The sequence below is a fragment of the Solanum pennellii genome, chromosome 1, assembly GCF_001406875.1.
Source record: "Solanum pennellii chromosome 1, SPENNV200".
NCBI lineage: Eukaryota > Viridiplantae > Streptophyta > Magnoliopsida > Solanales > Solanaceae > Solanum > Solanum pennellii.
This window is the reverse complement of record NC_028637.1, coordinates 105,298,089-105,320,323: the sequence shown is the minus strand read 5'-3', so window position 1 is coordinate 105,320,323 and position 22,235 is coordinate 105,298,089. Positions and strand designations below refer to the sequence as shown.

The 22,235-nt window shown below is 33.4% G+C and overlaps 1 protein-coding gene, 1 long non-coding RNA gene and 13 other non-coding genes across 21 annotated transcripts; 3 read left to right on the top strand and 12 right to left on the bottom strand.

Annotated features, from left to right (window-relative positions):
• Positions 1–1,975: 1,975 nt before the first annotated feature.
• LOC107028507 lies at positions 1,976–4,252 on the top strand. The gene is made up of 2 exons (XM_015229598.2): positions 1,976–2,967; positions 3,048–4,252. The coding sequence occupies exons 1-2, from the start codon at positions 2,081–2,083 to the stop codon at positions 4,204–4,206; spliced, it is 2,046 nt and encodes a 681-aa protein (XP_015085084.1). The 5' UTR covers positions 1,976–2,080; the 3' UTR covers positions 4,207–4,252.
• Positions 4,253–6,715: 2,463 nt separating this feature from the next.
• Positions 6,716–6,787, bottom strand: TRNAP-UGG. Its single transcript has one exon. It is a non-coding gene; the product is annotated as a tRNA-Pro (tRNA).
• A 426-nt stretch (positions 6,788–7,213) lies between these two features.
• Positions 7,214–7,285, top strand: TRNAG-UCC. Its single transcript has one exon. It is a non-coding gene; the product is annotated as a tRNA-Gly (tRNA).
• A 1,551-nt stretch (positions 7,286–8,836) lies between these two features.
• On the top strand, positions 8,837–19,975 carry LOC107009753. 7 transcript variants are annotated; one of them, XR_003579698.1, is made up of 6 exons: positions 8,837–9,029; positions 11,440–11,537; positions 11,994–12,081; positions 12,700–12,763; positions 15,255–18,559; positions 19,309–19,975. It is a non-coding gene; the product is annotated as an uncharacterized LOC107009753 (long non-coding RNA). The 7 variants fall into 7 exon arrangements; XR_003579704.1 differs by having other exon boundaries at positions 8,841–9,029; positions 15,255–15,531; positions 18,262–19,975; XR_003579686.1 differs by having other exon boundaries at positions 8,846–9,029; positions 11,411–11,537; positions 15,255–19,970.
• Positions 13,245–13,316, bottom strand: TRNAP-UGG. Its single transcript has one exon. It is a non-coding gene; the product is annotated as a tRNA-Pro (tRNA).
• TRNAP-UGG lies at positions 13,833–13,904 on the bottom strand. The gene has a single exon. It is a non-coding gene; the product is annotated as a tRNA-Pro (tRNA).
• TRNAP-UGG lies at positions 14,205–14,276 on the bottom strand. Its single transcript has one exon. It is a non-coding gene; the product is annotated as a tRNA-Pro (tRNA).
• TRNAP-UGG lies at positions 16,172–16,243 on the bottom strand. Its single transcript has one exon. It is a non-coding gene; the product is annotated as a tRNA-Pro (tRNA).
• TRNAP-CGG lies at positions 16,846–16,917 on the bottom strand. The gene has a single exon. It is a non-coding gene; the product is annotated as a tRNA-Pro (tRNA).
• Positions 17,201–17,272, bottom strand: TRNAP-UGG. The gene has a single exon. It is a non-coding gene; the product is annotated as a tRNA-Pro (tRNA).
• TRNAP-UGG lies at positions 18,749–18,820 on the bottom strand. The gene has a single exon. It is a non-coding gene; the product is annotated as a tRNA-Pro (tRNA).
• Positions 18,990–19,061, bottom strand: TRNAP-UGG. Its single transcript has one exon. It is a non-coding gene; the product is annotated as a tRNA-Pro (tRNA).
• Positions 19,976–20,838: 863 nt separating the features above from the next.
• TRNAP-UGG lies at positions 20,839–20,910 on the bottom strand. The gene has a single exon. It is a non-coding gene; the product is annotated as a tRNA-Pro (tRNA).
• A 305-nt stretch (positions 20,911–21,215) lies between these two features.
• TRNAP-CGG lies at positions 21,216–21,287 on the bottom strand. The gene has a single exon. It is a non-coding gene; the product is annotated as a tRNA-Pro (tRNA).
• A 747-nt stretch (positions 21,288–22,034) lies between these two features.
• TRNAP-UGG lies at positions 22,035–22,106 on the bottom strand. The gene has a single exon. It is a non-coding gene; the product is annotated as a tRNA-Pro (tRNA).
• Positions 22,107–22,235: the final 129 nt, after the last annotated feature.

Genomic DNA, 22,235 nt, shown 5'->3' with positions numbered 1-22,235 from the left:
TTCATACTTTCATCTTCTAGTCCGATCTACTTTGGTGAAGAATTTTGTGTCATAGGCCAAAAGGGTAATGTTGGCGTATTTGGTTTTTTAAAACACGGAACCCCTTACTGGGTTATCCATCAACTTTTTCAACAATGTTCACCTCATATTTCTTGTGTTAGCCGTTTTTTTTTAATTCAACACGATCAAAATGTGCTACATTCCGTGGTTGTTACACCAAAACATGATGTTCATGTTTATGAACTAGATTTTGGAGGGAATGTTATAGTCAAAATAGTAAAGGAAGTCAAAAGTTGGCTTTTTTTCAGTAGGGAAGCCTCATCTGTTGCTGTTTGTGGCATGAACGTACATGTGGATAATGCAGTTTTCCTCCCCACTTTCAACACGTGTAATGACTATACCTACTACTCTTTGGAAGATGTCGCGTTCAAAGTACTGAAAAACAATGTTGCTGCTTAATTCCCAAGGCTCTTAGTGAGTAGATCAGCAAGTTGTTCTTCGGTGGGAACATGTTGAGTCTTTCATCATACCCTGCACTATCTTGTCTCTCACAAATGTCTATGTGTTTAGTCTTTCCATGAAATATTGGACGGTGAGCTATCTGAACGGCAGCCTTGCTGTCACATTGAGGATGTATTGGCTGATGAATACTTATCCCAAGCTCTTTAAACAACCCTGTCAATTCAGCTACCACTGATGACATGCTGCTAAACTCTGCCTCAGTTGAACTTCCAGAGATGATGTCTTGCTTCTTTGACTTTCAAAAAATCAAAGGCACCTCCAAACTTAACTAGGTAACCTGTAACAAACTTTAAGGTTTGAAGACATCCTGCTCAATCTGAGTCACAAAAGACCTTCAAGGTACATTAGAAGGCCAAGTCCCGGTGCCCCCTTAATATTCCTGACAACCCTCAAGGCAAATATGAGAGTATTTTGGTTTGTGCATAAATTGACTCAAAACTTTGAACTACAAAAGCAATATCTACTCTTATATACTTTTCACACGCATTTGTTATAAAAAAAAATTTATATCGTATGAATTTTTGATATATTTAAATTTTAAAATTACTATATTTCGCAAATTATTATTTATCAATTTGAAAATTATAAGCCAATTAAATGTAATAAGAATCCTAACAAAATTAGGAAGTAGCTTATGTTTAGTAGAACAAGTACTACCGTGTCGAAGGACGGAAGGAGTATTATTTTGGTAAAGGAAAAAAAGAATCTTTTTCTGAAAAATAAAAATTCATTAAAACTGCCTTAATTTTTGGAAAACAAAAAGTTATTTTCAAACAGAATGTCCTATTTTCTTTTTAGTTTGTTGAAAAAAGAATAATTCCTTTTCTTTTTTGGTAATACTTATACTTTATTTTTTAGGTGGCGTGGCATGTTTAAGACCACGAGATTAAAGAATATTTTGGTACATTTGATATAACTTTAATTTATAACCAAGATTAAAAAGTTTCTTTTTCTTTTCTTAAACTTCGTTTCAAGTCAAACTAAGTCATCTTTTTTTTAAACTGATGGAGTAGTTATTTTCGGCAAAGTAATAAATATGTAAAAAGAATCCTAATAAAATTCAAAAAGTGTTTTATTTTAATTGGTCAAACTCATCGATAACCCCTTAAAATTGGAATCAAATTTCACTTAAACACCTTAACTGAACGATATTTATTTTAGATACTTCAGGTTGGGTCTCATTGTATCATTTAGACACTTTTTGCCGTAAAAGTGAGTGTGATACACTCAATAATAGCACGTGAGAGACTTAATTTAGCTAACTATTCTCCTTAGCCCTAAATGATGTGTTTAAAATGAACATCGCACATTTGAGGTGTCTATGTGTAATTTGGTGTCAACTTTAAGAGACCACAGATGAATTTGATCTTTTTAAATTTTTTTTTTGTTTTTGGCTATATATATATATATACATTTGACATGAGCATGGAATTAAAGAAAAGCATATGTTTCCCTAAAGGTAGTTGTCTAGTTGTAGTAGGAAACAACTAGTATATGAATTGAGTCACTGTTTAAAGAGAAGGTGAAAGTTTGAATAAAGCAAGTCAAAAAGATAATCATGGAGATGGAGTACTATTTGCCATCAGTAAGGGCTGAAGAGGAGGACAAAAAATATTTGTCATCGGTCACTTCCAAGGAACAAATTGATCTTAGCAAGATAGGCAGAAACTGCTTGGCTCGTTGGGACGATTGGGGTTTTTTCATTGACAACTGGGTATGTTTTGTTTGGAACTTCAAATGTCATACCAAAATCATGCTCCCTAATTTCTCTTACTACCATCACTGGATGACAAAGGTTCTCAAGTGTATTGTTTCCCCTTCAACACAAGAACATTTTCCCTATGACGATCAATACTTGTGCAACGTCTCTCTGTTCTTTTACGGAGAACCCTATTGTCTAATTTGTGGTCCTCCTTGCTATAAAAAGTGGGTAAAAGTAAAACTTTATGATGATAGCTGGTTGTTAGACGCAGTCACCTTCTGTAACGGTGAGAAAATATGCGTTATGTTCCACAATGGGGAGCTAGGCATAATACAAATGTTCCCTGAAACAACTAAAACGACTCATCTCTCCCCTGTCACATTCAGGGCACCAACAGATATCTCTGCTTTGTATCGAAACAGACACTTGATATCGTGGCAACACCAATTGTTTCTAGTTCAACAAAGAGTCGGATCACCTTCCATTTTTGAGATTTGGGAGGCCGATTTTGAAACAGATCAATTCAACAGAGTATTCAATTTGGACGGATTTATCATTTTTATAAGTCACCTATTCTCTACTGCAACTGCTTCATCTCTACCTCAAGAAAAAAATGGGGTCTATTTCACACAGTGCGATGATCAACGCACTGTATATGCCTTCGACATTGGCGATCAAAGCTTCTCAACAACTAAGCAATTTCGTGCCTATATTCCTCACAATTCGGTTCGTCTATTCGCCAGGTAATTAATTAATTAATTTCATCGTCTGTTTGTGAATATTGTTCATAACATTTGATTATTTTTTTTGGTAACTTATTCAGGTCAGGAAGGGCCAAAATTCAACATAACACTACTACTAAGCGTCCATCCGGTACTGGTATTCATAGTAAGCCTGCTGCTGCAGACAGCAACATTTGCATCCGTGTTTCTCAAGACCTTCAAAAGAAAATTTCTCGTTATCTAATTTCTCAAGAAGCATCCTACATGAGTTTTCGCTTGGTGTGTAAATTATGGAGATCTATTGCTCCTCCATTACGTTGGAAAGTGGTTGTTGATGGTGATGATGATGCGACTCCTTGTTATGATCAAGACTCCATGTGGCTTCTATCTCTAAACCAAAATGATGGTTTGTGCACATTCTATAATCCTTTTAGAAATTTCAACTGTTATATGAGCAACAACGATTTAATAGGCTGTGAAATTCGGTATGCCAAAGATGGATGGCTTCTTGTATCTAAGGGAAAGTCTCTCTTCCTAGTTGAGCCTGGGAAGCAAATAATCCATCTCCCACAAAAAGCAGATGAATATTTTTGTGACATTATGTCATTCTCAGCTTCTCCAACTAAGTCTTCTGCATGGGTAATCTTTGGTATAGCTTTATTCATGTCGCTTCACGTTAGAATTTCATATTTGAGACAAGGTGATGATAAGTGGACTACTATCATAAGGAACGGTAACTTCCCACCTTCATCTTGTAGTCCGGTCTATTTTGGTGAAGAATTTTGTGTCCTGAGCCAATTAGGTGATGTTGGTGTATTTGGCTTCTTTAAAGACGGAACCCCTTACTGGTTTGTCCATCAACTTTCCCACCAATATTCATCTCCTACTATTTGTGGTGCTTGCCGTTTGTTTTTAGTTCAACATGATCAATATTTGCTACATTCTGTGGTTGTGACACCACAATATGATGTTCATGTTTATGAACTATACTTTCCAAGCAACGTAATAGTCAAATTAGTAAAACAAGTCAAAAATTGGCTTTTATTCACTAGCGAAGCCTCATCTTTTGGTGTTTGTGGCATGAACGTAAATGTGGATAATGCAGTTTTCTTCCCCACTTTCAACACTAGTAACAACTATACTTATTATTCTTTGGAAGATGTCGCCTTCAAAGTATTGAAAGACAATTGTACGGATAAAACGCAACAAAAAGAGCTTTTAAATCGTGTTTGGATCCGCTGTGAACTGAAACGAAATTGATCTTTCAACTCTGTCTTATGGAGTATTTCTAATGTATTTGTAGCAGTTTTCTTTCTTTTTTGTTGAATTTAATAAAATATTTATATTTATTTATGAATAGAAAGATAATTATAAAATTTATATATATATAATTTCTCTTGTTTGATTTGATTATTTTTGCGAGTTTTTAAGTGCATCCAAAACCAAACCAAATAGCATTAGTTTTTAAAATTTAAAACCAAACATAATCAAACCAAATCAAATATCAATTTTCTTAATCGGCTTGATTCGAATTGTCGTTCAATTTGATTTTTTAACCATGATCATGAACAACATCGCCAAATATCTATACAGGGTAAAATGTAAATATTCTCTGGACTGGTACATCTTACTATCGTTCTCAAAGCCATTTAGTTGTTCCTTAAATACACCAGAACATATAATATTGAAATCATCCTAGGAGCAATATGCTACTAACAAGCCTCACAAATATTCATAAAAACAAGCACACCTAATAAATTAAAAATTCTAGCTAGAGAGATGCTGATGATGTTGGTGAACAATACAAGAAACAGCAGCCGTAATGATGTTCATAACAATGTAGCTCAAGTCATCAAATATGGCTGAGAATCTCATCTCTTGCAATTCCCATAGTGTTGTTACGAATTGCTTCACTCCATCAATAACCACCATCAAATAGTCCCACATCTTCATCAATCTTTTAATACTATACTATAGCTAGAAAACACAGGCTTAATTAGGCTTAGCTTCTACCACATTCTTTTTTCTTTATATTATAGAGTTGAAACAAAAATAGGGATTGGATAAGCTAGATAGGTTTTTGTTGTCTTTATATGCTTATGTAGGCTGAGGAAGATATTGCATGGCATGTACAACAAAATATGGTGTTGTTTCCCGGATGCTTCCTACTCTACGTCAAAATTAAGCCCGTGGCCCGTGGGGTATGTCACACGCGGATCATGATTAGTAAAAAAAAATAGGGCAACTTTCACATATAGCAAACAAAAAATTTATATTTATATGTTATAGCAAAGTTTGCATAATTGCACTCCATAGCAAACATAAAACTGTATAATTCGCTATACATATACAATTGTATAATTCGCTGACCTAAATTGTATAATTCGCTGGTCTATTTCGCTGCAATTGTATGATTCGCTATCCTATTTCACTGCGATTGTATAATGCACAATTGTATAATTCGCTGCCTATTTCGCTGCAATATTTTTATAAAATTTGCTTTGCATACAATTGAATCGAATTAAAATGTATGTATATTGCATAATTATAAGTGTATAGCAAGAAGATATATGTTTTTCTCTCGCTTTATACAAAAACAGAAACACAATATATATACACTTCTGTTGTATAAAGCTAGAGAAAATTGTATTTCACTGCAATTGTATAATTCGTTGGCCTTTTTCTCTGCAATATTTGAAGTAAAATGTTTGTAAATTGTATAATTAAGTGTATAACACGAAGATATATATTTTTGCATGTGTATATACAATTTTCTCTCGCTTTATACAAAACAGAATCAGGATTTATACACTTTTGTGTATAAAGCGAGAGAGGCGAGCGAGAATGGAGAGTGGCGAGCGAGATTTTTGGGAGAGAGACGCCTGACAAACTTTAGCTAACGTTTGCTATGGAGCACAATTAAATCAAACCCTAGGTACTCCATTTATACAATTTTTCCAAAAAAATATTATTATGATAGAAAGTTTTAGTAAAAAAATATTATTTTATACAAATAGAAGAAACCAAGTTTTACTTTCTTGCATTTTATTCACTAGCATTCACATTAAATTATTGGTTTAAACTCTACTATTTTTCTTTCAAAATCTTGATAAGTTAAGAGGCTTAGAGTAAAACTGTATGAAAATTATAAATCAATAGTAAAAAAAAAATATTGAACAAAGTAAATTATAACAACCCACCACCACACACAAAGCCTCCTCCTAAATTGCAAGCCCTTAAATTGGTAAGCATCACAATAGACATATTATATTGAGGCATGTCTAAGTAACTTTTACTTCTTGAATTAGATTAATTACATAATTTTAATTTTTTATTCAGCTTGTTACTTATAGAATTATGTTAATGATTATTAACATCTTAAACTACTTCACTTATTGCCTTTAGCATTTTGAGTTGTGTCCTTGGATTCTCTTAATTAATTTGCTTCAAAGCGAGTTCAAATGTTTATCTTCAGTTGTAAGTTGGTGGTGGAGAATTGTCTGAAAGGAGGCCGAGTTTGCACCTGCCTCATGGCAACGGTTAATCATCAGTGATCAAAGGCAAAACACCCTTGATCCCTAATTCAAAGCGAGGTCAAATGTTTGATTTTTTCAATAACACCTTTCTGCTCCTCATCAAATAAATAAATAAAAAGTAACACCATTCTACTAAATATTTCAGTTATGATTGTTGATCTGCATGTCTAATATCAACAAACTTTGATGGAAAACAAACATACATTTGCCTTCAAAAGAAATGTAAAAAAATTGGGGCATTCCGAGAATCGAACTCGGGACCTCTCGCACCCAAAGCGAGAATCATACCACTAGACCAAATGCCCATTGTTGGCATTTGAGTGCTAAATAAAGCAATTTTTACCTTTTGAGTTAAGTCACAGCTGAAGCAAATAAAAGCTCCAGTAAGGAGTATTCATAGTCCATACAACATGGGCTTTTTGCTGGGGTTCTCTTACTTCCACTTCTCTTTTGGTACCTTATTTTTTTAGTTTTAATTTGATTCAAAATTATGATTCATTTTTATATTTATGGTTATAAATAATTTAGTTTTAATATTTTTATTGACTTATTGTACTTTTAATTATGAGATCTGTATTTGTTCTAGATTATAAACTTCAAAAACGGATTTATTTTATTTTATATACTTATTCTTTAATCAAACTTCGTCTCATAAATTGGAACGAAAACGAATACATATTGGAGGAGTAGTCTGGGTCAAAATTTATTTCCTGAAAATGTATAGCAGGCAAGCGTTTGTAGTCCAACGGTTAGGATAATTGCCTTCCAAGCAATAGACCCGGGTTCGACTCCCGGCAGACGCAATCATTTTTGCATTAATTTTTACTTATGTTTGATATACTTTCTTTCCATATATTTAGGACTAATAAATAGAATATAAATTTTAGTATTACTTTGGTTGTAGGCTACACAAATTAGCCTTTTTGCTTCTTTATTGTGATATTTTTATCTCTACTTCAATATAAATTAGTATTAAATAGTTGTATATTAATTTGTGAACCCCTAACAAAATTGATGGATGGTTTTAAAGAAAATTTAGAATTTTCAAATTCTTAATTGTGACTCCCAAACCAAATCAAACGAAAAAATAAAAAATAAAACCAAATCAAACGAAAAAAATAATTGACGATTTTTTAATTTGAGTTAAAAAAAAATTCAGATAGAAGTATTTCGATAGACACAAGCACATAGTACATGAACAATCCACGTGAAAACTATATATGTGGATTCAATTAAGTAATACAATAATTATTATTATATAAACAAAGTTTAATTAGAAAAAAATATGACTATCTTATGTAAAGTAGGGTAGGTAGAGACTAAAGTAATAGATTTTGATGGACTTGACTTGAAGCTGTTATATTTGAGCTAAAATTTAAGTCTTGAACTTGATAAAATGATAAAGTTAAACCACAAAGTTAATTAAAGTTGAATAAAATATTTATATTTTATTTATAAATAATATGTAAATAATTATAAAGTTTATGAATATAATTTTTCGATTCGATTTGATTATTTATGCCTTTTTTTAGTATAATCAAAATCAAACCAAATAGTATCGATTTTTAAAATTTAAAACCAAACATAACCAAATTAAACCAATTAAAAAAAATCAATTTTCTTAATCAATTTTGTTCAAATTATGATTTATTGAATTTTCAAACCATAACCACAGAAAAAAAACCTACTCCTTACACCTATACAGAGGTATATATTCTCTTGACAAATACATCTCGGAAACCTCAAAATGGGGTATATCCAGTAACTTTTATCATTTTATCAACTTCTTGAATTAAATTATATGATTTTAATTTTTATCTTTATCTAAATTTATCAAATTATTATTTATATAATTATGTTAACAATTTAAATAGTAATTGTCTTGGTCAAAAAAATATTTTGCAATTTATTTGATAAAATATCACCTATCACCAAAAATTAATAATGAAAAAAAATTTAAAAAATTTGGATATTGTTTTAAATTCTGTGTATTACGTGGATTATCTATTGGGTTTATTCAATAATTAATTAAATTAAGGTATAGATGCTTACAAGGTGATAAAATCATTTAGAATAACTATGTATATCTACTAGTTGGATGATTTTTGAAAGTGATATCTCAAAACTATAAATAGAAATATTACTCACCATTTAGAAGACACACTTGAATAAGAAAGAAAAGTTCTCTTCTATCTCCGTATCTTGTATTCTTCTCTTTATAATTATATTATTCTAAGCTTATATTTATAACAGATATGAAGTAATAATAAACATACAAAAAAAATAGGAATTAATATATATAAATTTGTTTAGATTTTTCATTTTTGAAACTACAATTCGACTTTTAAGCCTTCACAAAAAGATAATATCTCCCACAGAGAGGAAAAAAAGAGAAGAAAATTTAGAAATGCGCGCGCAAAACGGCAAATTAAGAATAAAAATATAATAATTTAAAGAGTTGTAATTTTATACTAAAAATTCTCTGCTTATTGCTGAGAACATTCTCCGACTCCGAGGTCCCAATAGGGCTGTGATTATTCACTTCAGGTTTGTTCATCTTCCTTAATTTTTCAATAAATTATTGTCGAATTCATACTCTATTACAGCCCAATTTGTTTGTTAATTTGTGTTTACAAGTTCGAAGTGTGACCTAATTGTTCGTGTTTGAGTGTTACTTCGCTTTATTTTGCTTTGCTTACTACTCTTATTTCTTCGGGGTGAAAGTAGTATTCTAGTACTTATATTTTGTAGGATATGGAGTTTAACGTGTTTATTTGACTTGCCTCCTAGAGGAAAAAATATATCTAATTATTAGTTGAAGAAATCAATTTGATTGAAAACCATTCAAAAGATAGAATTTGATAGATTCGTCAATTTGAACTTCTTAAAGTTGTTGAAGTTTTATAGAATGGTATCATTGGCGGAATTTTATCAAATATTCCCAAAATATGAAGAGTAAATTGGAATGAGGTCAATAGAGTTACATGGTTCCTGTTGCTGATGGGAGTTGGCAGGTACCCCGTGGAATTAGTTGAGGTGTGTGACAACTAGCCTGTACACCACACTAATTTAAAAAAATGAAAAAAATTGGGATGGAGGGAGTAGCTTATATTGTGATTTAGCTTCCAAATATTTCTGTTCATTTCTTTGTGTGTTCATACTCTTCGCAAATTTGTGAAATTAAATGGTTTTGTTTTTTCATCACAAGTCGGGGTTCTGCAAGGTATCTCACTTTTTATGTCAACTTTTGAATTGAAAAAATAGTTATCTGCTCTTGCTTATATTACATATTTACTTGTTAGGTTTTGTATTCAAGTAGACACATTGCAATATCCTAGTCAGGGTTTTGTAGTGTTGCAGTTACTAAGAGTTCCCACTAGCAAATGTAGAATTCATTTTCTGATGGGGACTTCTAAGTTTGATTAACATTAATATCAGATATTTCCCTAACCACTTGTTAGAAGGAACTAAGCGTGGTTTGTGCCAGAAATATATGGCATTCCACATCAGGGGCATAAGAGCATCCAAAAAGGTTATTAAAATCTTAAACTACTTCACTTATTGCCTGTAGCATCTTGAATTGTGTGCTTGGATTCTCTTAATAAGCTTCAAAGCAAGGTCACATGTTCATCTTCACTGTTGGTGGTGTCCAGGGTGGAGAATTGTTTGTGAGGAGGCCAATGGGCCGAGTTTGCACCTGCCTCATGGCAACGGTTTACCAGGCTGTTACAATTAGCATGTGAGCTCTCATATATGTGAACCTTTTAGGAAATAAAAATGCAACCTTACTAGAATTAATGTATTAAAAAGTACTTGGTTTTTTCCTGGATTTTACCAATTAGATGTTTAGATTCTTTCATGTGGTAACAAAATCTACATATGAAGCCTGTTGCCTCACAGTAACTTTGATCTTCATCCCATGGCTGAATCGTGAACCCTTAAAATGGATTGTCTCTTATTTTTCCTGTGATTCGTAGTCTGATATGTTAAATTATCACTAGTTCTCCAAGTGATTAATAAGATAATACTTTAGAATACTATGTTTTATCTTTAGTCTATAAGGTTTTGACATTTTTTTCCTTTGAATTAGTACTTGCTGCATGTATAATATCGCTAGTTGTGTTTATTAGTATTTACTGTTGTTTTGTACTTCCCTAGGTTTACCTTGTATTTGGTTTCAAAAAGCTTTTGGTTTTTGTAAGCCACAGTTCTTTTCCAGAAAAAAGTATTTTTTTTGAACCGGGTGTGTTTAGGGATAGTTAGTAGCTAATAGGGAATAAAAATGTGTTTTTGTTTGATTGCTCTCTTTGTATAACTTGTTTTTCTGAAAACCACTATTTAGACTCTTTCATGTGAGTCTTTGTCAAATTTATGGAATATCCCTCCTGAATTTTTGCTGCAGAAGTGGATAACATTGAGAGAAATGGTCTTATTAGTAACACTTGGTCATTTGTTTACTCTTTGCTCACTACTTGGTATTGGTTTGATTTATGCGACTTCGTTTCAATTATTCTTGATTGTGAGTTGGAAGGGACCCATCTAATCTAACATGTGCCATGTGTGATGAGACTTAATGAAAATTTCTTTGCACACCTTTGTCTAGGATTTGTTTTAATTGTTTGTAGAAATGCTTGTTTTAGGATACGATAATAGGTTTTCCAAGCCTACAATTTGCATGAAGTATCCCTAGTTGTCCCATTTGAGCCTTAAGGGATCTTTCCGGAAATAAAAAAATTGTTTTGTTGAGGCAATTTCACTTGGTACTTTTGCTGGCTCCCATTTGGATATGGGAGATGGTTGTGAGATGGTTAGATACTCAGATGGGTTGCTTAAAATATGACGCCTTTGCAGCTTCCTCTGATTTGTGCTGCTCTCGTGCCTAAAGATTGTATCTGCTTTCATTGTTACTGAAGCTCGTCTCTTTACAGTCCTTTTCTATCATTCTCAACCTTTTCAGCATCTGGAATAAAAAAGCCATTGAAACTGTCTAGTGATTGGGAACTGTCAATGGAATGAGGCCAGGATTTTGTCATTAGCTGTATCAGTATTGCATGAGTAAGTCACAGCTTAAGTAAGAAAGCTTCCACTACATTATGAATATCACATTTGTAGTTAAACACGGGCTCTCTCGTTGGGTTCTCTTATTACCAATTTTCTTTTAGCTATTCCTTATCTTAGATTCTTTTCACTTGTTTTCATGAAATGGCGTAGCTCATGGTATGTGAATTGGTACAAAAGAACATGGTACAATGATGTTCATGCATCTTTAGCTCACTTAATTGAAATGAAAATAGGTATTTGAACTATGGATACCCATTAGTTCCTCATTTTGACGTGAAAGTCTAGAGAACTCTTGCCTCAATTTTGTGAAAGACCTCTGAGCCGTTGATCATCAGTGATTAAGGCAAAAAACCCTTGATATCAGATGGCAAAAATGGGAAGCATATCTGAAATGATGGCTGATGACAGTTGAGACACTTGAACTTACCCGTTTTAGCATTTTATATTCAGGTATCCCCGGAAAGTTTGACTCTGAATTTTGGAGTTTCAGATCTTATCAGTAAACTGAACGTGCGAGCCCAACTCTGTACTATTGCAGGTATGTATTAATTATTTGCTTATACATCTAGATTTACCTTATTCAGCTTTAGGTGACTCATGTCATTTGGTTGTCCATGAGAGTGGATAGAAAGCATTTTGCCTGGAAATATTGTTGTATGAAGACATTTGGCTGAGTGTCTTAGTTGACTTGTGATCAAAACACCTAACTTAAGGGAAACAACAAACTGCTCTTGAAGTCAATACACTAGGTGAAGTTTAGTGTAAGCATTGACAAAGCATAATTATGTCTGGACTGTAGAAATGATGCGCCGTTGCTCAAGTAAACTGAAATAAAATGACTCATCACTAGCATTATCCAATTTAACTCCAAATGTGAGTAGGAAATCAGAGAGCTTTTTTCCAAAAAGAATGTCAAATGATGTACTGTTTGATTTTTAGTAACACCTTTCTGCTCCTCATCAAATGAATTTAAAAAATAACACCGTTCTGCTAAATAATTCTGTTATGATTGTTGATCTGTATGTCTAATATCAACAAACTTTGATGGAAAGCAAACATTTGATTTGTTTCTGAAGGGAAAATTGCAAACCCTTAAATTTTCCTTATCATAGGTGAGATAATTCTTGTGCTAATCTATCTAATCTTTTGTATATAGGGATTTCTTGGTTGTTCTATGTTGAATTTTGGAGTTCCGATCGGCTTACTTGTAAACTAGAGAGGTTAGCACAAATCCATATACTACCAGCACTCGTGCTTTGTTATTTTTATCTTGTAGTTCTGAAAATTTAGCTTCCAGAGCATCAAATCTTGCCATTCCATTTTCTTTATTTGATAAGGATGCATCTTGGCCTAAATGTTGTTATCTGAAAAAAACATGACTTTTGGCTGATTGACTTGGCTGACTTTACATCAGAATATGTACTGAACAGGAGACTGGAAAGAGCTGCAAGTCAAGCAATATATGTGGTTTACTAAAATACACTAGAAAGAAGAATCAGTTCTAGAACTTTTTGGATTACTAAACTAATTAATTTTAACTGTCTAAGATGAATAACCATTAATCATTGGAATCCTACCGAATTCATAAATGCGTAATGTGCTTACTGCAATTTCCAGAACACAAATGGATATCCAACATTTGCCTAAAAATCCTTTATAACTATCAAGAGTACAGGCTTGAAAAAAGGCTCTTGAAAATTTGGGGCATTCCGAGAATTGAACTCGGGACCTCTCGCACCCAAAGCGAGAATCATACCACTAGACCAAATGCCCAGCTGTTTGTTGGTCTCTCAGTCTAAGAAATAATTAGAAGTTCCATGTCAGTTATTCAGAGCCTGTACCATTTTTTGAAATGATTTTCTTGGAGGGATGAGCATTTTCTAGTCTCTAGGGACTCGGGGGATCCTTCCTTGGGTCAATCAGTGTTATGGTCCTTCACGAATTTGATTTTAGTTTTATAGGTATCTTCATTTTTACACTTGAGAGATCTGAAAAGGTTATTTTCTTCTATTCAATGTGTAAGCAGTCATAGGAGATCATTTCTTCCCTCTCCCTCCCTCCCTTTGTTAAAATGAAGTATATAGACTATAGAGAGGCATACTATGCTATTAAAGGTGCTTTAATTGTAGACATTATTGAAGTAGGTTGTATCTGTTCTGGTTGTATGTGAACAAACTCAACTGTAGAGGAGGAAAATGTCTCCTATGGCACTGCAGAGTCAGTTACAGATGAAGGAGCATTTGGAGAGTTAAATCAACTTAAGAGTAAATAAAACTTTAGCAAAATCAAGGGTCATTCCGAGAATCGAACTCGGGACCTCTCGCACCCAAAGCGAGAATCATACCACTAGACCAAATGCCCTGCTTTTGTTGGTCCCCCAATCTAAATGATAGTTGGAAGTTTCATATTCAGTTGTCTGGAGTACCATCTTATGAAATGATTTATAGGAGGGATGAGAATTCTTCTGTGTCTAGGGGATCCTCCAATGTAACAATAATGTATACAGTGAGACATAACATTGGAAGTAGTTGTAGAAAGGGGGAAGTTTCCCATATCTGGTTGTAATATATAAACATACTCAACTGTAGAATCAGCAAGAGATGAATGAGCCCTTGGAGAGTTAATTAAGCTTCAGTAAATGAAAAAATTTATCTAAATGAAGGGGCATTCCGAGAATCGAACTCGGGACCTCTCGCACCCAAAGCGAGAATCATACCACTAGACCAAATGCCCATTGTTGGCATTGTCTTATTTGAGCTAGGCAAATGTATTTTCCCCCTTTGAGTTATTTGATCCCAAATGTCATTGCTCATCTGTAATGCAAGAATTCAAAGACTCCATATTTTACACCAGATGATCTTCATTTCTTGCTTAAATGTTCTTGTTGCTTAGAATATATGCCTCTGCAGTTCCTCTGATTCTCACTGCACCTGATGCCTAAGACGCTCTCAGCTTTGGTTGGTACTGTCACTTGTATATTTACAATCCTATGCTATCATATTAAACCCTCTGGTCATCTGGAATCCAAAATCCATGAGATATGTCTAGTAATTAAGAACTTCCATTGGACATGAGGCCAGGTGTCTAGCATTAGCTGGAGTAATATTACATGTTTGAGCTTCATAGATTGAGTTAAGTCGCAGCTGAAGCAAATAAAAGCTCCAGTAAGGAGTATCACATTTATAGTTCAACATGGGCTTTTTGCTGGGTTCTCTTACTTCCAGTTCTCTTTTGGGCCTTATTTATTACTATAATATCATCATTACTTGTTTCATGGAGTAGTGCAGATCATGTCAAGTAATTTTCATGATATATAATTTTTGGGTGCAAAGCAACTTGGTACAATAATGCTCCTGCTTTTTTTCTCTCTCACTAAAGTGCAATATAAATGGCTCATGACCTATGGATATCGGCTTTATTTCTTATATTGACTTGAAAATTTGAGAGCTTTTGCCTTGGTTTTGCACAACATCTCTATGTCATTGATTAATGATTTCAGTTTTTACTGTTAACTTCCTTGACCCCTAAATGACCGTGTTATGGATCAAACATAATGATTATTTGATGTTACAACAAATCCATGAACTAACTTCACTTTTAAGTCTTGCCTGCTTTGTCAAATTTAAAATGGATGGCAAAAAAGCAAATCTGAAACGATGGCTAATGATAGAAGAGATACTTGAACTTGTCTGTTCAACATTTCATATTTAGGGATCTTTTGGGTGTAAGATGCTGAACCTTGGAGCTTTACATCTGCTTTTTTGTAAACTGAACAGGCAAGCCCAACTCTGCACTCAAGTAGTCATGATGGATTGATCTGTATGTTATAGATCTAGATTTACCTTATGCAGCTTCAAGTGATTCATGTCATTTGGTTATCCATTAACATGAATTAAAAGAATCTTTACCTGCAAATATTTTTGTGTGAAGACTTGAGATCAGCTTGCCAAAATGGGAACAATAAAGAGCTCTTGAAGTCAAGCATTAGGTAAGGTTTGGCATAAGCATTGACAAAGCAAAGTTAGGTCTTGACTGTACAAATGGTCCTACATCTTGATAATTAATAAACTAAAAAATTTATTGATTCCCCTGTCACATTAAACTGTCAGCATGTGAACCAGTGTGAATTCTATTTTTTGAATCTTAATTACATAAATGGCTGATGAACTTGCTGGAATTTTCAGAACATCAATCTGAATGCTTTTTTTTAACAAAATACTAAGAATCTTGCAACCCCTGAATCATACAACTAGATCAAATACCCAGTTATTTATGTTCCTTATAGACAATGTTGCAATAAGATTAACACTAAGTCATCCAAGATGAGAGTGTGTGCTAGTTGAAATTTTTTGTTTCCATTGTTAACAAGGTGGAGGAATAAAATTATAGCATTGGTATGATAATTTTGAGACTGCAGACTTTGATGTGTATTTTCTTGTAAGATCTCTGGCAAATCACACTAGGTTATCCATCAGTGTCCTGCTTAATTTTAATATATCAATTAGAAAAAAGAGTGAAGGAGCAGTTGTACAAGTAAAATGGCCTGCTTAATTTTAATATATCAATTAGAAAATAGAGTGAAGGAGCAGATATACAAGTAAAATGAAGTAAAAGAGTTACTTTAGCTGGGGGCATTCCGAGAATCGAACTCGGGACCTCTCGCACCCAAAGCGAGAATCATACCACTAGACCAAATGCCCTGCTGTTTGTTGGTCCCTCAATCTAAATAATAGCTGGAAGTTTCATGTCACTTGTAAGCTTGTGCCATTTTTTGAAATGATTTTCTTGGAGGGATGAGCATTCTCCAGTGTCTGAGGGATCCTTCCTGGGGTCAATCGGTGTTATGATCTTTTACAAATTTGTTTTTAGTACTATAAAGATCTTCATTCTCACATAAGAGATCTAAAAAGGTCATTTTCTTTCATCCAAATTTTAAGTGTTCATAGTAGACCATATCCTCCCCCTTCCTCCCTCCAATTGTTTTAGTACTATAAAGATCTTCATTCTTACATAAGAGATCTGAAAAGGTCATTTTCTTTCATCCAAATTTTAAGTGTTCATAGTAGAACATATCCTCCCCCTTCCTCCCTCCCATTGTTAAAATAATATATGTAGAGAGGGGCATACTATGCTATTAAAGGTGCTGTAATTGTAGACATTATTAAAGTTGGTTGTATCTGAACAAACTCAACTATAGAGGAGGAAGTATTCTCCTACGGCGAATGTAGAGTCAGTTACAGATGAAGGAGTATTTGGAGAGTCAAATCAACTTAAGAGTAAATAAAAACTTAAGCAAAATAAAGGGGCATTCCGGGAATCGAACTCGGGACCTCTCGCACCCGAAGCGAGAATCATACCACTAGACCAAATGCCCTGTTTTGTTGGTCCCCCAGTCTAAATGATAGCTGGAAGTTTCATCTCCAGCTGTTTTGAGCTTATACCATCTTATGAAATAATTTTCTAGGAGGATGAAATTCTCCTGTGCCTAAGGTCTCCTCCAATGTTAAAATAGTGTATACAAAGACACATAACATCACAATTAAAGGTGTTTTAGTTGTAGAAAATATCTTAACATACTCAACTGTAGAATCAGCTAGTGATGAAGGAGTTGGTGAGTTAAATTAACTTAGAGTAAATTAAAACTTTAGCAAAACCAAGGGGCATTCCGAGAATCGAACTCGGGACCTCTCGCACCCAAAGCGAGAATCATACCACTAGACCAAATGCCCATTGTTGACATTGTCTTATTTGAATTTTAGTCAAATGTATTTTAGCTCTGTAAGCTATTTGATCACAATTGTCATTGCTTACTGTAATATAGAATTCAAATAATCCTTATTTTACACCATATGATCGTCATTTGCTTACTTAAATTTTCTTGAGTACTTTGCTTCTTAGGATGTGAGGGGTATATAGAAGGTTGCTTAAAATAATATGCCTCTGCAATTCCTCTGATTACTCCTGTTGATGCCTAAAGATGTTATCAGCTTTGGTTGCTTCTATCACTTGTATATTCACAATCCTATGCAATCATACTCAACCCTTTGGTCACACCAAAACCTGTGAGATCTGTGTAGTGATTAAAACAGTCATTGGACATGAGGCCAGGTCTCCAGTGTTAGCTGAATTAAAATTTCATGCTTGAGCTTCATCGTTCAAGTTACAGCTAAAGAAAATAAAATATCCCCCAAGGAGTATCTAGTTGATAGTTAACCATGGGTTTAAAGTTACCAGTTTCAAAAAGAATAGTTAACCATGGGTCTTTTTCTGGGTTCTCTTACTTCCAGTTCTCTTTTGAATACCTTCTTTATTAAGCTATATCAGTATTACTTGTTTCGTGGAATGGTGCAGCTCATGTTATGCGATTTTGGATGCAAATAATGAAGTTCATGCTTCTTTGTTTCACTAAAGTGTAATGAAAATGGTTCATGAACTATGGATATCCGTTTGACTTGAATTTAGAGAACTTTATTTTTGTGGAAGATCTGTGTTGTTGATTAATGATCTCAGTTTTATTGTTAACTTCCTTGACTCGTAAATGATCTTGTTATAGATCAAACATAACGATTCTTCGATGTTACGACAAATCCATGTACCAAATTGACTTATAAGTTTTGCCTGCTTTATCAAATTGAAAATGGATGGCAAAAAAGCATATCTGAAATGATGGCTTGTGATATTTGAGATACTCCAACTGATCTGTCCAACAATTATTTAGGGATCTTTTGGAAGTTAGACATTGAATGTTGGAGTTTCAGATCTGTAAACTGAACAGGCCAGCCCCCAACTCTGCACTATTGCAAGTATTCATGATGTATTAAGTTTTAGCTTATAGATCTAGATTTACCTTATTCAGCTTCAAGTGCTCATGCCATTTGGTTGTTCATTAACATGAAAAAATATAATCTTTATATGCGATTTTTGTTTTATGAAGAAAGTCGATTGAGTTTTGTAGTTGACTGGAGATCAACTTACAAAAATGGAAAGAATGAAGAGCTCTTGAAGTCGAGCATTAGGTAACATTTGGTACAGATTATTGATTCCCTTGTGGCATTAAATTGTCAGCATGTGACCAAGTGTGAATTCTTTTCTTTTGAATCCTAGTTACATAAATGACCCTGCTTAATTTGCATGTACTATCACTTAGAAAATAGAGTGAAGGAGCAGAGTTGCAAGTAAAATGAATTAAAAAGTTGTATTAGATGGGGGCATTCCGAGAATCGAACTCGGGACCTCTCGCACCCAAAGCGAGAATCATACCACTAGACCAAATGCCCAGCTCTTGTTGGTCCCTCAGTGGTAATAATAGTTTGAAGTTGATATTGGTTGTCTGGAGCTTGTACCATTTTATGCAATAATTTTCTGGGTGAAATAAGCATTCTCCATTGTTTGAGCCTTTGAAAAGTTAAATCATCTTAGAGTAAATAAAAACTTATATAAAATTAAGGGGCATTCCGAGAATCGAACTCGGGACCTCTCGCACCCAAAGCGAGAATCATACCACTAGACCAAATGCCCATCGATGACATTGTCTTATTTGAATTTTAGTCAAATGTATTTTAGCTTTTCAACTATTTGATCACACAACTGTCATTGCTTACTGTAATATAGAATTCAAATAATCCGTATTTTACACCATATGATCTTCATTTGCTTGCTTAAATGTTCTTGAGTACTTAATTATCAAAAAAAATGTTCTTTGAGTACATGTTATTTGGATGTGAGGTGTATATAGAAGTTTGCTTAAAATAATATGCCTCTGCAGTTCCTCAGATTACTTCTCTCAATGCCTATAGATGCTATCAGCTTTGGTTGTTACTATCACTTCTATATTTACAATCCTATGCAAGCATACTCAACCCTTTGGTCGTCTGGAATGCAAAAGACGTGAGATCTGTGTAGTGATTAAGAACTGTCATTCGACATGAGGCCAGGTCTCCGGTGTTAGCTGAATTAACATTTCATGGTTGAGCTTCATCTTTCTAGTTATAGCTGAAGCAAAGAAAATCTCCAACTAAGGATTATCGCATTGATAGTTAACCATGTGCTTTTTTCTGGGTTCTCTTACTTCCTGTTCTCTTTTGGATACCTTCTTTGTTAAGCTATATCACTATCACTTGTTTCATGGAATGGTGCAGCTCATGTTATGCGATTTTGGGTGCAAAGCAACATGGTACAATGAAGTTCATGCTTCTTTGTTTCACTCAAGTGAAATGAAAATGGCTCATGAACTGTGGATATCCGTTTCATTCCTTATTTTGACTTGAAATTAAGAAAGCTTCCTTGATTAATGATCTCAGTTGTTATTGTTCACTTCCTTGACCTGTAAATGACCTTGTATCTATAATGATTCTTTGATGTTACGACAATTCCATGTACCAACTTCATTAAGCATATTTGAAATGATGGCTTGTGATATTTGAGATACTCGAGAACTTATCTGTCCAACATTACATATTTAGGGATCTTTTGGGAGTTAGATGTTGAACGTTGGAGTTTTAGATCTTTAAACTGAACAGGCAAACCCAACTCTGCACCATTGCAAGTATTCATGATATATTAATTTAATTTTTAGCTTATAGATCTAGATTTACTCTTATATTCAGCTTTAAGTGCTCATTCCATTACATGAATTAAAAATAATCTTTACCTGCATATTTTGTTTTATGAAGACAGTCGATTGAGTTTTGTAGTTGACTGGAGATCAGCTTACATAAATGGTAACAATGAAGAGCTCTTGAAGTCAAGCATTAGGTAAGGTTTGGTACATGCATTGACAAAACAAAGTTAGGTCTGGACTGTACAAATGGTCTTTTTTTTTTTTTAATTTACAGAATATTGATTTTCCTGTGGCATTAAATTGTCAGCATGTGAACAAGTGTGAATTCTATTTTTTTATTTTTCTGAATCTTAGTTCTATAAATGACTGATGAACTTGCTGCAATTTTAGAACATCAATCTCAATGCTGATTCTTTTTACAAAATACTAAGAATGTTGCACCGATGAATCATACGACTAGACTAAGTACCCACTGTTTATATTCCCTGTAGACAATCTTGCAATAAGGTTAACACTAAGTCATCCAAGATGACAAAGTGAGGTTGTGTGCTAGTTTATATTATCTGCTTCCTTTGTTAACAAGTTGGAGGGTAAATTATAGCATTTGTATGATAACTCTGAGACTGCAGAAAGAAACTATGAAGTGTGTTTTCTTGTATCTCTAGTCAATTGAGCTAGGTTAGCCATTTATGGTCTACTTAATTGTGCATGTAAAAAAATTTGTATTTGATGTGGGGGGCATTCCGAGAATCGAACTCGGGACCTCTCGCACCCAAAGCGAGAATCATACCACTAGACCAAATGCCCTATTTTGGATATTATCATCTTTTAAGTTGTACTCAAAATGTATTTTCCTGTTGTGAGTTATGTGATCAGAATTGCCATTTCTCATCTGCAAATATAGAATTCTGATACTCCTTAGTCCTTACCTCATGTAACCAGATTTTAATTTATAAGTTTGAACCTCAGTAAACATATATAAATGGATGCTGATTGTTTTACAAAATACTTTCAAGGAGATCAAATTATGAAGTTTGTTTTACAAAATACTCTTAAGGAGATTGAATTATAAAGTTCTCCCCAGCAGTGAACTTTTCTCAAAAAAAAAAAAGGGGGCGTTCCGGGAATCGAACTCGGGACCTCTCGCACCCGAAGCGAGAATCATACCACTAGACCAAACGCCCATGTTTGGAATGTTTTCGGGTAGTCTTTATTTTACAATATGTTTTCTTTGAAAGGATTTTCTTTGTTTTTTGTGGATGTAAAAATCCTTGATATAAAACTTTTTCTGTAAAAACATCATTTTAGCTTGTTGTATTTGGGTGATTGGAGATTTTTAGGTCTCACCAGCAGCTAAAATACGAAATATCGATTTTAGTCCTTGAGGTTAATAAAACATAACTATCTAACAAAATAATTTTTTGAAAATTTAGAAAATAAAATAAAGGATTGGTGATACGAAGAATTATGTATATAAAATTAAAATTATATATTATTTCAAAAATATTCAACTAAAATGATTATATAAATTGAGCATTTGCTTCTCTGATTGCTCTATTTTTTATTTACGATTACATTTGGAAGGTTAGTAGGTGGACAGACTCCTTAAGGTTATTAATGATGTTGAATGTTCTAACAACTTTCTATCTTTAAAATATTTAACATTTATTTTTTATCAAATTCATATTTTTTCATACACAATTTTACAAGCATTTAGAATTAATAACACTTCGATTTATTTTATATTTTAAAATAATTGTTTTGTTAAATAGTCAACTTTTCTTAACTTAAAAATTAAAGCCGCATACTTCAAATAATTGAAGGTTAAATGTGCATAATCAAATAACAAAGTGAAAATATGTAATAACACGGGGATAAAAATCACTATTTAACTAGAAGCTCTAAACAAATTCCATAAATTTTAAAAAGTTGGGGCATTCCGAGAATCGAACTCGGGACCTCTCGCACCCAAAGCGAGAATCATACCACTAGACCAAATGCCCTACTGATTGCAGTTAGTCATTACTAATAAGATAACACAAATATGTGCATATATATAGTTACCACTGCTAACATAAATATATATATATATATATATATATATATATATATATATATATATATATATATAT